Source organism: Notamacropus eugenii, chromosome 6 (assembly GCF_028372415.1).
Source record: "Notamacropus eugenii isolate mMacEug1 chromosome 6, mMacEug1.pri_v2, whole genome shotgun sequence".
In the NCBI taxonomy this organism is placed as follows: Eukaryota; Metazoa; Chordata; class Mammalia; order Diprotodontia; family Macropodidae; genus Notamacropus; species Notamacropus eugenii.
The window spans coordinates 60,436,426-60,451,095 of NC_092877.1; the positions used below are offsets into that span (position 1 = coordinate 60,436,426).

Genomic DNA, 14,670 nt, shown 5'->3' on the forward strand with positions numbered 1-14,670 from the left:
TATATATGAATAAGACAGGGATTATTAACCCCATTTTTCAGATGGAAAATGAGGCCTAGAAGGAGAGGTGACGTGCCTAAGGGTCACACGGTAGCACAAACCGGACCTTGAGCCCAGGTCTTCTGTCTCTACGTCTAGTGTCCTTTTCAATAAACCATACTACCTCAGACTACATTTTAGTGGTCATCAGCTCCTAAAAGCCTTTGTAACACAAGCAATAAAATTACTAAGAAAACTGGCTAGAATGCAAACGTCCCTTTTTGTAAAAAGCAATTTTGCAAATCAGATGATAAAGTCTGTGTGCATTGTGAGTATGGGATTTCCACAAAAAGAATATGCCCTCCTCTTCCAGAATAAGGTCATTAAAAAATAAATAAATAAGAAACTAATTAGTTGAAGAAAACTGAGATTATATCACAGTGTTCCTTAGATATGGCTAAAATTTTTCTGTTAGGAAAGCAAAAAGTTATCAGAGGATCAAAGATCTGGGGGTAGAAGACTTAGAGGTCATTTGGTTCAACCTCCTCATTTTACAGATGAGGAAACTGAGAGAATCACCCAGGATCATACAACTAATAATCATCTTGGCAGGAATTCAAACTGAGGCCTCCTTGACTCCAAGTTCATGGCTATGCTACCTCTCAGGGCTTGTAAGCTGTAGCAGAGAAGGTCACCAGCGACATAAGGACCTACTGAAATTTCCAAATGAATCATAAAAACAGCCTTAGTTCAAAGGGACATCAGTACTAAGATATGTTGATTGATGCATTCTAGAGGGTACTAATGGAATTCCAGTGAATCTCATCCTGCCCCCAACTTTTAGGGCCACATTTTAGTTATCAATTCAGAAAGGGGAAATCACACGCATTTATGTAAATCAGTCCCTTGGAACCTGCAGAGACCTTTCACTTTATGTTCTGCAATGATTAGCTCTACACTGAGGAGCTGTTCTTAGGAGAAAATAAACAGCTTACAGATTAAGTTATTACAGAAGAGGGAGGTAACTTGCTCAACCTTGCTGTGGTTCAAGTTGAGGTCAGTAATTCATTTATGAACTTACTAGGAGTTAGGAATAACCTCAGGTTTGGAAGGTGCCTTACAAACCTTCCAGGCTAAGGTTTGCTGATAGTGTTTTAAGGTTTACAAATCACCTTATATATATCATCTTATTAAAGCCTCATAGTAGTCCTGTGAAGTAAGTATTGTATAGGTTTTATTACCCTATTTTTTAGAAAAGGAACCCGAAGCTCAGCATGGTTAAATAATTTCTTCAAGGTCATATAGTTAATAGGTGTCATTAGAAGGATCTGAGCTGAGGTCCTAAAGAATCATAGATTTAGAGCAGGCAGGCCCCTTATAGGGCCACTGAGTAAAAATCCCTCATTGTATACATGAGAAAACTGAGGAAGAAAACATTTTTAAGAGCCTACTATGTGCCAGTCACTGTACTATTTACTTTAGAAATATCATCTCCTTTGATCCTCACAACTCTGGAAGGTAGGTGCTATTATTATTCTCCATTTATAGCAGAGGAAACAGAGGCAGACAGGAGTTAAGTGACTTGCTCAGAGTCTTACAGTTATTAAGTGTCAAAGATTGAATCTGAACTCAGGTCTTGCTGATACCAAGTCCAATGGTCAATCCAGTGTACTATCAGGCTGCCCCTGAGTACCAGAGAGTTTTAAGTGACTTGCCCACAATCATATATCCAGTGTCTGAAATAGGATTGAACTCAGGTTTGTCTAAGTAAAACATTCCTTCCACATGCCATCCTGAACCCTTATGAGCCTCTATCTAAACACTGTTGACTCTACTTTTAATATGAGCTGCTTTTAAGTCACATCTTTCCTATTTGCCACTCATTCAATTATTTTATTTTTTACCTAAATGAAAGACTTCATATATTATATATATTTAACCAGACCAATGCTATCTACAACTTCTCTGAAACTTAAACTCTTAAAAATGTCCTGATGCACTTTAGGGTTAAGTCAGTTAATGAGCATTTATAAGCACCCAACATTCAAGCTCATGCAACCAGCAGATTTCATAGGTAGGACTAGAACCTGACTCTTTGTTACCTCATGGCTTGCTCCCTATTGGATTGACCTTATCTTATATTCAACAATTATTACTTTTTAAACCTAAGTGAGAGATTTTACATTTATCCCTACTAAATTTCACCATATTAGATTCGCCCCAGTAATAGCAGTAGTAATAGTAGCATTCATATAGTACCCACTGTGTCAGGCACTGTGCTAAAGTACTTTACAAATATCTTATCTGATCCTCAGAATAACCCTGGAAGGTAGTATTATCCCTGTCTTATATACAAGTGTTATTATTATACCTGTCTTACATATGAGGTAATTGAGAAAGACAGAGATTTAGTGACTTGCTCAGGGACACAGAGCTAGTAAGTGTCTGAGGCCGGATTTGAACTTGGGTCTTCCTGACTCCAGGTCCAGCAACAGCCACTGTGACCCTTCATTGCCTCTGAGTTCCAGTGATTAAGTGACTTTCCTACAGTCACATAATACAAGTTTACCTAAGGACTATTCTCCGTATTATTCTACTGGAGACTTTCTCTAAAATGATATCAAGTCAATGATCACTACTCTCTAAGTTGTCATCCAGATCACATATTATGAGGAGAAAAAGCAGTTTCCCATGAAATCTATGCATGCATTGCTTAAGGCGTTCTGCTGATTTGCTGAAAAAAAAATGAGCTTAATTAGGCATGACTTGTTCTTGAACCTATGATGGCTCCTAATGATCACCACTTCACTTTATGAGTATTTATAAACCATCCGTTTAATAATCTCTCCTAGAATTTTGCTGGAGAAAGATAAGATTGTATGGAAAAAAGTCTCAGGTGTCAGCCTAATTTATATTATGTATAGCATCTGCCTCAGCAGATTTACAGTAGGTGCTAAAAATTTAATTTGAAGGTGGTCATTATGTACCAGTCAGAACTTGTATCATTGTGATTATTCAAGGCTTCATTGACTAATGCTCTAGTTTTTTCCCACTCCTACTATGCTAGGGTATAAGTATAAAATCAATTCTATAAGAAAATTGGTACATTTAAGAAACCATTACTTAAAGACTATTCTAGTCACTTGAGAGTTAAAATATGTTCCAGAAATGCCCTGTCAGGGAAAAAAAGTCTAATTCGTTTCCTTTTAAATTTTCAGCAGCAGATTTTTCTTTAATAATCTATAAGCTGTAAGGCTATACATTGGTGATATATTATATAAAGACTTACACCAAGAATTCCTTCTTCCATGGGTGTTTGGTCTCCCTTTCTCTTCTCCTTTGGTGATGAGTCATTTTCATAAAGATGTACATCAGCATCCAGGTTTTTGAGGAGACTTTGGGAATCATCTTTCTAAAAACCCAAGTAGAAAAATACAGTTCATTGAAAGGAAGAAAAAATCTTTCTAGTGATTTAAATCTGCTCAGTCCTTAAGTTTACACCACATGTGTTAGATTACACCACTCAGATCAAAGATTAGAAGCATTTCTTTTCTGTTGTGAGGTGGGGAGTTAAAGAATAATACATTATTTTTCAAGACACATTGTTCTCTTCATATCTGACAGAAATATGAGTTGAAAGCTCTCTAAGTAAAATGAAGAAGTTTAACCCTAAAGAAGAGATGAGAAAAATCTTTCTCTCCTTTCTTTGCCTAGGTAGGGGACCATGGGTATGAAACATTATATATACTGCCAGATTAAGACTATGAAATGGCTTGTTATACAAAATAGTTGCTATTTATTTTCCTCTGTTTCTCTTCCATTCTTTGCTACAAAAGATGCTTCTCTGGAAGGGAAGGCAAAGAAATACTTTGGGGCATGAAGATGATGTAAACATCAAGTGATACTAAATTAAAAAAGAAAGAAATATCAGAAAAAGACATAGAGATAGTCCTGGGGACAGTAGGCAAGATGACAGCATAGAGGAAGCATTCAGTTGAGGTCTCCCAACATTCCCCTCCAACAACTTTAAAATAACACCTCAAATCAAATTCTGAGATGGCAAAACCAGTAAATGATCAAAGTGAGGCATTATTGTAGTTCAAGATAACTTAGGAGGTCAGAAAGAGAGATCTGTGACATGAGGGAGAAGCCCTCATGGATGAAGCGCCAAGGGTGGGACTGAGTGGTGGTATCAGAAGCAGTATCAGTTTCAGGACTTATCCAGCCAAAGTCTGGAGAGGGAACCTAACAATTTGTGAAAAGATTACAGGGGACCTCTGTGCTAGCACTGGACGTAGATGTTGTTTGGCAACTCCATTGCCTATATCCACTTCTGTATCATCATTCAAGGGCAGAGAAGAACACTTTTGGTGAAGAGGGGGTAGGGGTCCTGAGGAACAGTATCAAGTGCAGGCTGAATGCCAAGAATTAGCTCTGAAAACAACAGTGTGAAAATGCCTGAAGCTTGGGATAGTAACATCTTCTAAGTCTTCCTCCTCTGCTGTGAACAGAGCCCAACTTTACCCTAAATTCAAAGTTAAGAGGTGAGAATAATGAGCAAATGATGAGAACAAAAAGAATCTGTCCATAAAACTACTATGGTGACAAAAAAGATCAAGACAGAAACTCTGAAGACGATGAAGTCAAAATAGCTATAAGAACATAAGTGATGCTACAAAGAAAAAAGTGTGACTTGAAGATTAGCTCAATAAGAATTCCTCTAAGTACTAAAAATTATTTTAAAAATCAAATAAGAATGGTAGAGGAAAAATTAGGTAAAGAAACAAGAGCAAGTGAAGAAAATTATGGAAAGACAATTAATAGTTGGGTAAGAGACACAAAAAATACTGAAGAAAACAACACCTCAGAAAATAGAATTGACTAAATGAGAAAAAGAGGCACAAAACTTCACTGATGAAAATGACTCTTTAAAAAGCAGAATTGGCCAAATGGAAAAAAGGTACAAAGGCTCAATAAGAAAATAATTCCTTAAAAATTGGAATTAGGCAAATGAAAGCTAATGGCTCCATGAGACATCAAGACATAATAAAAACAAAGCCAAAAGAATGTAAAAAATGCAAGAAATGTGAAATATCTCATTGCAAAAAAAAAAAAAAAAAACTGGCCTAGAAAACAGATGAAACAGAGAGAATTTAAAAATCATTGGATTGCTGAAAACCATGATCAAAGAAGGAATCTATAGAGATAATATTTAAAGAAATGATAAATGAAAACAATATCCTAGAACTAAAGGATAAAATAGAAACGAGAGGGAATCTAACAATCATCTCCTGAAAAAAATCCCAAAGTGAAAAGGCTCAAGAATATTCTAACCAAATTTCAAAGCTCCCAGGTCAAAGAAAAATACTTCAAGTAGTCATATTTAAAAGTGAATTCTACCAAACCTTTAAGGAATAATTAATCCTAATATTATATAAATTATTTGAAAAATTGGTAAAGAGTCTGACCAAATTCTTTTTGTGAAACAAATATGGCTTTGATATGTAAACTAGGGAAAAGAAAAATAGATAAAGAAAACTAAAGACCAATTTCCTTAATGAATATCGAGGCAAAATTTTCAGTTAAAGTACCAGCAAGGAGAATACAGCAATAAATCACAAAAATTATACACTATTACCCGGTGGAATTTATATTAGAAACGCATGGTTGGTTCAATATTAGGAAAAGTTTAAGTATAAGTAACCATACTAATTACAAAAACAACAAAAATCATATGATTATATCAATAAATGCAGAAAAGGCTTTTGACAAAACACAGCACCCATTCCTTTTAAAAACTCTAGAAAGCACAGGAATCAATGGAGCCTTTCTTATATTGACAGGTATTATCTATCTAAAATTAAGAGCACACATCTGTGATGGGGATAATCTTGAAGATCAGGGGGTGAAGCAAAGATATCTATTATCACTGCTATTATTTAATACTATATTAGAAATGCTAGCTACAACAATAAAATAAGAAAAAGAGATTAGGGGAATGAAAATACTCCATGAGGGAACAAAATTATTACTCTTTGTAGATGACAACAATGGTACACTGAGAGAACTTGAGACAATCAATCATAAAATTAGTTGAAATTAACAACTTTAGCAAATTGAAGGATATAAAATAAACTCATATAAATTGTAAGCATTTCTATATACTTCTAACAAAACCCAGCAGGAAGAGATTTAAAAAAAAAAATTCTGCTTAAAAATTACTGTAGACAATATAAAATACTTGAGAATCTATCTACTAAGATATACCCAGGGATTATGTTAACACAATTATAAAAAATCCTTTACATGGATCAAAAGAGAATAGAAGTAATGGGGGACAGGATAGGATGGAGGGAAATATAGTTAGTCTTATACAACACAACTATTATGGAAGTCATTTGCAAAACTACACATATTTGGCCTATATTGAATTGCTTGCCTTCCAAAGGGAAGGGGTGGGGAGGGAGGAAGGTAAAGAAGGTGGAACTCAAAGTGTTAGGATCAACTGTGGAGTAATGTTCTTGCCACTAGGAAACAAGAAATATAGGTAAAGGGGTATAGAAAGCTATCTGGCCCTACAGGACAAAAGAGAAGATGGAGACAAGGGCAGAGAGGGAGGATAGAAGAGAGAGCAGATTGGTCATAGGGGCAATTAGAATGCTTGGTGTTTGGGGGGGAGGGGATAAAAGGGGAGAAAATTTGTAACCCAAAATTTTGTGAAAATGAATGTTAAAAGTTAAAATAAATTAATTTAATATACAAAGAAAAAAATCCTTTACATGAAAAAAAAGCAGATCTAAATAACTGAGGAAATCATAATTGCTCATGAGTAGGATGAGCCAACAAAATAAAACAACAATTCTATCTGAGTTAATTTAGTTATTCAGAGCTATAACAATCAAACTGACAAAAAAAAAAATAGAGAGCTAGAAGAAAAGAGTAAAAGATTCATCTAGTAGAACAAAAGGTCAAGAATATGAAGGAAATCCATGAAAAAAATGTGAAGGAAGGTGGACTAACAGTACCAACAAAATGATCAAATCAATCAGTGGCTAAAGAAATTAATGCACGTCATTTGTTGAAGGTCAAATATTGAAGCTGAAGTTTAAATACTTTGGTCACATAATTAGAAGACAAGGTTTATTGGAAAAGACTCTGGTATTGGGAAATATTGAAGTCAAAAAAAGGGGGAGTGACAGAGGATAAGATGGATAGTGTCATGAAAACAATGAACATGAATTTGGACAAATTTCTGGAGATATCTTCAAGAGAGGATAGAATGGGCTGGCATGCCATCATCCTTGGGGTCACTAAGAGTCAGATACAACTGAATGACTGATTGAACAACAAAAAGAGTTTGGAAGAAACTATGCATAGACCAATATTTAACACCATATGGTAAGATAAGATCAAAATGGATAAATGATTTGGACATAAAAAGTGACATCATAAGTACATTAGTAAAGTATGGGGGAAAATGTACCTTTCAAATCTACGTATGTGAAAAGTTTAGAGAGGAGTTAGAGAGGAATTAGAGTTAGGAGCACAGGAAATAAAATGGATAATTTTGATTACATAAAATAAAAATGGTTTTATACAAACAAAATTAAGGCAGCCAAAATTAAAAGGAAAACAGAAAATAAGGGGCTTGGGGGGATAAAGCAATTTTCTCTAATAAAGGTCTCATTTCACAAATATCTAAAGAACTGAGTCAAATTTATAAAAAATAAGAGCAATTCCCCAATTGAAAAACAGTCAAAGGGGGTGGAACCAAGATGGCGGAGTAGAAAGACGCACATACACATAGCTCGGAATCCCACAATCCATAGAACATCTGTAAATAGCAACTCACTGCGAATTCTGCAGGACCAGAGGCCACAGAACATTGGAGCAAAGGAGATTTCTGTTCCAGAGGGACCTGTAAACCTCTCGAAAAAGGTCCTTTGCACCACCGACCGGGCACCACGGACTGGGAGCCAAGTGCAGCCCTGCCGCGGCCACAGCACCGAGAGAGAAGATCCGAGCGGGCTTCAGGGACGGGATCTCCAGCGGCCGCACAGGTCCCTCCACCCACAGGTGATGGGGGTCGATGAGAGGGTCTCTTTGGAGGAGAGTGGGGTGCCCCCATAACTCAGGCCCCCTCGGGAGGCAGAAGCAGAGGTGGGAGCAGACAGGGGCTCCCAAAGCAGGCAGGAGCCTGGATCCATTGTTGAAGGTCTCTGCATAAACCCCCTGAGGGAACTGAGCCTGGGAGGTGGCCCTGCCCTGACCTGAGCACCTGAACATCTCACACTGAATAGCAGCCCTGCCTCGACAAAAGCCCTGAGGCTGGAAAGCAGCATTTGAATCTCAGACCCCAAACACTGGCTGGGAGGATCAGGAGGTGTGGTGGGTGTGAGGAGAATATTCAGAGGTCAAGTCACTGGCTGGGAAAATGCCCAGAAAAGGGAAAAGAAATAAGACTATAGAAGGTTACTTTCTTGGGGAACAGGCATTTCCTCCCTTCCTTTCTGATGAGGAAGAACAATGCTTACCATCAGGCAAAGACACAGAAGTCAAGGCTTCTATATCCCAGCCCACTCAATGGGCTCAGGCCATGGAAGAGCTCAAAAAGAATTTTGAAAATCAAGTTAGAGAGGTGGAGGAAAAGCTGGGAAGAGAAACGAGAGATATGCAGTCAAAGCACGAACAGCAGGTCAGCACCCTGCTAAAGGAGACCCAAAAAAATGCTGAAGAAAATAACACCTTGAAAAATAGGCTAACTCAATTGGCAAAAGAGGTTCAAAAAGCCAATGAGGAGAAGAATGCTTTCAAAAGCAGAATTAGCCAAATGGAAAAGGAGGTTCAAAAGCTCACTGAAGAAAATAGTTCTTTCAAATTTAGAATGGAACAGATGGAAGCTAATGACTTTATGAGAAACCAAGAAATCACAAAACAAAACCAAAAGAATGGAAAAATGGAAGATAATGTGAAATATCTCATTGGAAAAACAACAGACCTGGAAAATAGATCCAGGAGAGACAATTTAAAAATTATGGGACTACCTGAAAGCCATGATCAAAAAAAGAGCCTAGACATCATCTTTCATGAAATATCAAGGAAAACTGCCCTGAGATTCTAGAACTAGAGGGCAAAATAAATATTCAAGGAATCCACAGAACACCGCCTGAAAGAGATCCAAAAAGAGAAACTCCTAGGAACATTGTGGCCAAATTTCAGAGTTCCCAGGTCAAGGAGAAAATATTGCAAGCAGCTAGAAAGAAACAATTCAAGTATTGTGGAAATACAATCAGGGTAACACAAGATCTAGCAGCTTCTACATTAAGGGATCGAAGGGCATGGAATAGGATATTCCAGAAGTCAAAGGAACTAGGACTAAAACCAAGAATCACATACCCAGCAAAACTGAGTATAATACTTCAAGGGAAAAATTGGTCTTTCAATGAAATAGAGGACTTTCAAGCATTCTTGATGAAAAGACCAGAGCTGAAAAGAAAATTTGACTTTCAAACACAAGAATGAAGAGAACCATGAAAAGGTGAACAGCAAAGAGAAGTCATAAGGGACTTACTAATGTTGAACTGTTTACGTTCCTACATGGAAAGACAATATTTGTAACTCTTGAAACTTTTCAGTATATGGGTACTGGGTGGGATTACACACACACACATGCACACACACACATAGAAACAGAGAGCACAGGGTGAATTGAAGAGGATGGGCTCATATCTTAAAAAAAATGAAATCAAGCAGTGAGAGAGAAATATATTGGGAGGAGAAAGGGAGAAATTGAATGGGGCAAATTATCTCTCATAAAAGAGGCAAGCAAAAGACTCATTAGTGGAGGGATAAAGAGGGGAGGTGAGAGAAAAACATGAAGTCTACTCTCATCACATTCCACTAAAGGAAAGAATAAAATGCACACTCATTTTGGTAGGAAAACCTATCTTACAATACAGGAAAATGGGGAATAAGGGGACAAGCAGGGTGGGGGGGATGATAGAAGGGAGGGCATGGGGAGGAGAGTGCAATTCGAGGTCAACATTCATGGGGAGGGATAGAATTAAAAGAGAATAAAAGTAATGGGGGACAGGATAGGATGGAGGGAAATATAGTTAGTCCTATACAACACAACTATTATGGAAGTCATTTGCAAAACTACACAGATTTGGCCTATATTGAATTGCTTGCCCTCCAAAGGGAAGGGGTGGGGAGGGAGGAAGGTAAAGAAGTTGGAACTCAAAGTGTTAGGATCAAAAGTCGAGTAATGTTCTTGCCACTAGGAAATAAGAAATACAGATAAAGGGGTATAGAAAGCTATCTGGCCCTACAGGACAAAAGAGAAGATGGAGACAGGGGCAGAGAGGGATGATAGAAGAGAGAGCAGATTGGCCATAGGGGCAATTAGAATGCTTGGTGTGGGGGGGGGAGGGGATAAAAGGGGAGAAAATTTGTAACCCAAAATTTTGTGAAAATGAATGTTAAAAGTTAAATAAATAAATTAATTTAAAAAAAAGAAAAGAAAAACAGTCAAAGGATGTAAACAGGCAGTTTTCAGAAGAAGAAATCAAAGTTTTCAATAATCACATAAAAAAATTCTCTAAATCACTATTGATTAGAAAAATGCAAATTAAAACAACTCTGAGATTCCACCTCATATCTATCAGACTGGCTAACATAACACAAAAAAATTATGAGAAATGCTGGAGGGAATGTGGAAAAATGGGACACTAATACACTGTTGGTGACTATAAACTAATACAACCATTCTGGAGAACAATTTAGAACTATGCCCAAGATTGGTATAAAACTCTACATACCCTTTGATGTAGTAATAGCACTACTAGGTCTATATCCCAAAAACATCAAAGAAAAGGGAAAAGGATCTATTTATGCAAAAATATTTACAGCAGCTCTTTTTGTGGTGGCAAAGAACTGGAAACTGAGGGGATGCCTATCAATTGGGGAATGGCTGAACAAGTTGTGGTATATGAATGTAATGGAATATTATTGTTCTATAAGAAATGACAAGCAAGATGGTTTCAGAAAAAAAATCTGTGACAGCTTACATGAACTCATGCAAAGTAAACTGAGCAGAACTAGGAAAATATTGTACACAGTAACAACAGTACTCTGGCAATAATCAATTGTGAAAGACTTAGTTACTCTGACCAAGACGGTGATCAAAGGCAGTTCCAAAGGACCCATGATGAAAAACTGATGAACTCTTGAGTACAGATTGAAGCATACTCTTTTTTTAACTTAAATTTTTTCTATGTTTTCTGCTGCAACATGGCTAATATGGGAGATGTTTTGGATGACTTCACATGTATAATCAGTATCATATTCTTCACCTTCTCAAGAGGTGGGGGAAGGGCAGGAGGGAGAAAGATTTTAAATGAATTTTTCTTTTGTGTATAATTGGGAAATGGTCAATGAAATATATGTATATATAGATTATATTTCAGTTGAGAAGCAATTTCGAATACTATTTCTGACATTTACAAGTTTTTCGAGCTTTGATGAGTAACTTAACTCCTGAAATTACTTGCGAAATGAAGAGGAAAATACTTGTACCAGTTACCTAGATGCTTTCTTATAAGAAAAGTGCTTGGTGAAGCTTAAAGCACTAAATAAGCTTCTTCTGCTTCTTAATAAATACATACACTGAAGTAAAAAACATTGCAACATTGACTTTAAAGTCCAACTTTGATTGATTGGGGGGTTATGTTGAAATACATCTATCTATTAATGTCAAAAATTCTCTACTCTAGACCTTACTTTCTTGATTTAATTAAAATTTAAAAGCACTTATTAAGTGCCATTTATATGTAAACCACTCTGCCTGCCAAGCAATAGGAGAAACAAAAGCAAAGGAAGACACAATCCCAGCCTTAAAAGGAATTAGCAGTCTCATAAAGGTTGGGGAGAATAACACCAATGCTAAGTATTATAATATAATTAGAGTAAAAGCTCCAGACAGGATGGCATTGGAGGGTAGAGGAGGGAGGGGTGGCTCCTTATTAACTAGGTGAACTGGAGAAAATTTTCCTCAAAAACAACAACAGTGAGTTCAGTGAGGGATCTCATCAGAGAGGGAGACAAGGGCTAGAGAGTGGAGAAGACCATTCCATTTGGGAGGAGGAGCTTGCTCAAAGACAAGGGAGTCAATCTAAACACTCTTCCATGTCACACTATTCCAAATATATGGAAAAAACTACTCTCAAGCTTCCCATCTGCCTTCCAAGAGAGCTTCCCTCTTTTCCCTTTGAAATAACTTGGGATGTATAACGGTAAGAACAGTGGATCTGGAGTCAGAGAAGACATATTTGTTCAATGCTGGGCAAGTCAGTGTTCATCTCTGATCCTCAGCTTTTTCTTCTGTAAAATAGAAATAATAATATTCCTGCTAGCTTACAGGATTGTGGCAAAAAGAAATAAGCAGATGTAAAATAAGTAGATAACGTAAGTAGATAAATAATCATTATAAAATTTTACTTCTTGTTTATTCTTTGCCTACTTTAAGTTAAACAAAAGTTACCAGGTCAAGTATCGTGTCTTTATTTTCAATATTAATCCTCTATATAATATATTAGGGGGAAAATTACTGCTTTGTTATTAGTGTGAACTATTTATGGCTTTTAGATGTTTCCTGAAAGTTTTGTCATTCATAGAAATATGTTTCTCATGACTGCACATGCGTAACCTATATAAAATTGCTTGCCTTCTCAAAGAGAGGGGGAGGAAAGTAAGGGAAGGAGAGAATTTGGAACTCAAAAATTTTTAAAAATGTTAAAAATGACAATGTGCATGTAAAATATTAAAATTATAATATAAAATGATTAGAAGTTATATTGTGGTTCAGTCACGTCCAATCCTTCATGATCCCATTTGGTAAAGTTTCTAGAGTGGTTTGCCATTTCCTTCTCCAACTCATTTTATAGATGAGAAAATTGAGGCAAACAGGCTTCCATGGCTTGCCCAGGATCACACAGTTAGCTAGTGTCGGAGGCTAGATTTGAACACACAAAGGTGAATCTTCCTGACTCCAGACTTGGGACCCTATCCTGTTCCACCTTAACGAACATTTAATAAGCACATACTGGGTACATAGTGCTAAGGGAACAAAGAAACAACTTAAAAGAGTACTTGCTCTCAGGAAACTTGTATTGGACCTGGAGAGACACAACATTCACACAGAAGAGAACACAGGATCAGGTCTGAGGAAAGACAGAGTGCCAACAGCTAGGAACAGCAGGACAATCTCCCATAGGAGGCAGCACCTGAGATGAGCTTTCAAGTTAGCTGAGCATTCTGAGAGCTGGAGGTGAGGAGGGAGGGCATGCTAGTGTAGGGGACAACTTAAGGAAAAGCACAGAGGTGAGAGAAGAGGAGATAAGTAAGGTTGACTGGAACATACCATGAGGAAAGTGAGGTAAAGTAAATACAATATTTATTGTTGGTGTGGTTGTTTGTTCCTCATTCTCAAAGAGACCATGACGTTAGGGAGGTGATGCCATGATGCACAAGTGAATTGGAGTTAAGTGAGGGAGAGCTGTGCAAAGTCACCAGTCTCACTTTCTCCTCTGGGGCCATCTAGTCCTGTGGTAAGATATAGATTAGGATGACTGGATGCCCACCAGGATGCAGGGAGAGACCTTGGCAATGCCCATTCAGAGATCAAGGCTAGGTAAGAAATGAGGCAGAGAATGGCCTCTTTACATAGTCCAAAAAAAAAATAAAATCAATCTGGGAGGGGAAGACCTTCAGGGTTTCTGGCCAAAACAGAAACAATTGCTATTTACACTCACTCTGAGCCAATCATGCTCAACTCAAATAAGGACAAAATAGGTCTTGGCCTTAGGACCTATTGTTGGCCAATCAAAGAGAGCCAGAGTGATTTTGGTTGAAGGGGGTGGTCCTTAAGAAAAAACTTTTTCAGAGGTCAAAGTCTACATTCCTTACCCCCAGGTAAGAGGTTATCTCAAAAGTCTAGGTAACAGGTAAGAAGGGCCTGGACTACAGTGTTGGCTGTAGGGGCAGAGAGAAGGGGACATGCAAAAAGATACAGTAGGAGAATCCATTTAAGAATCCATTCAAGTCAACTGATAACCTCAGTTTGCGTGGGGGTTGGGGTGAAGGAGGGGTTTGAAGATTTAAGAATTGGCCTGGGATTGCAAACATTTATAACTAGAAGGATGGAGGTGCTCTTAACAGAAACAGGGAAGATTCAAGGAGAAATATCGTTAGGGAAAAACATAACGGATTCCACTTTGGACATGTTGAGTTTGAAATGCCTATATCTCAGTACAGATATGGAAGAAGCAGTTGGTGATGTGGAAATAGAGCTTAGGAGAGAGATTAGGGATGGATTTAAAGGTTGGGAGGCAACTGTATAGTCATTGGGAGCTAATGAAACTGCTAAGAAAAAATTTAGAGGCACAAGCAGTGGACAGAACCTTAGTGGATCCCATAGTTAGAAGATGGGACATAGAGGATGACCTAGTGGATGAGTCTGAAACTTGGTGATCAGAGAAGTAGGAGGAGGACACTGAAAGATCAATTACATAAAAACCAAGGAAGGAAGGAAGGAAGGAACATGAAGGAATAGGGCATGACCAATAATTTTAAAAGTTACAGAGAAGTCAAGAAGCATGATGACAGAGAAAAGACCATCCACAATTAAGAGAG

At 37.5% G+C, this 14,670-nt stretch overlaps 1 protein-coding gene across 2 annotated transcripts in view; it reads right to left on the reverse strand.

The window, feature by feature from the left end:
• EVC (EvC ciliary complex subunit 1) overlaps nt 1-14,670 on the reverse strand; it is a 151,297-nt gene that overhangs the window by 134,149 nt on the left and 2,478 nt on the right. For both annotated transcript variants that reach the window (XM_072620196.1, XM_072620197.1), the window contains exon 2: nt 3,269-3,391. In XM_072620196.1, the coding sequence (XP_072476297.1) occupies nt 3,269-3,391 (123 nt within the window). The remainder of the gene's footprint in view (nt 1-3,268; nt 3,392-14,670) is intronic.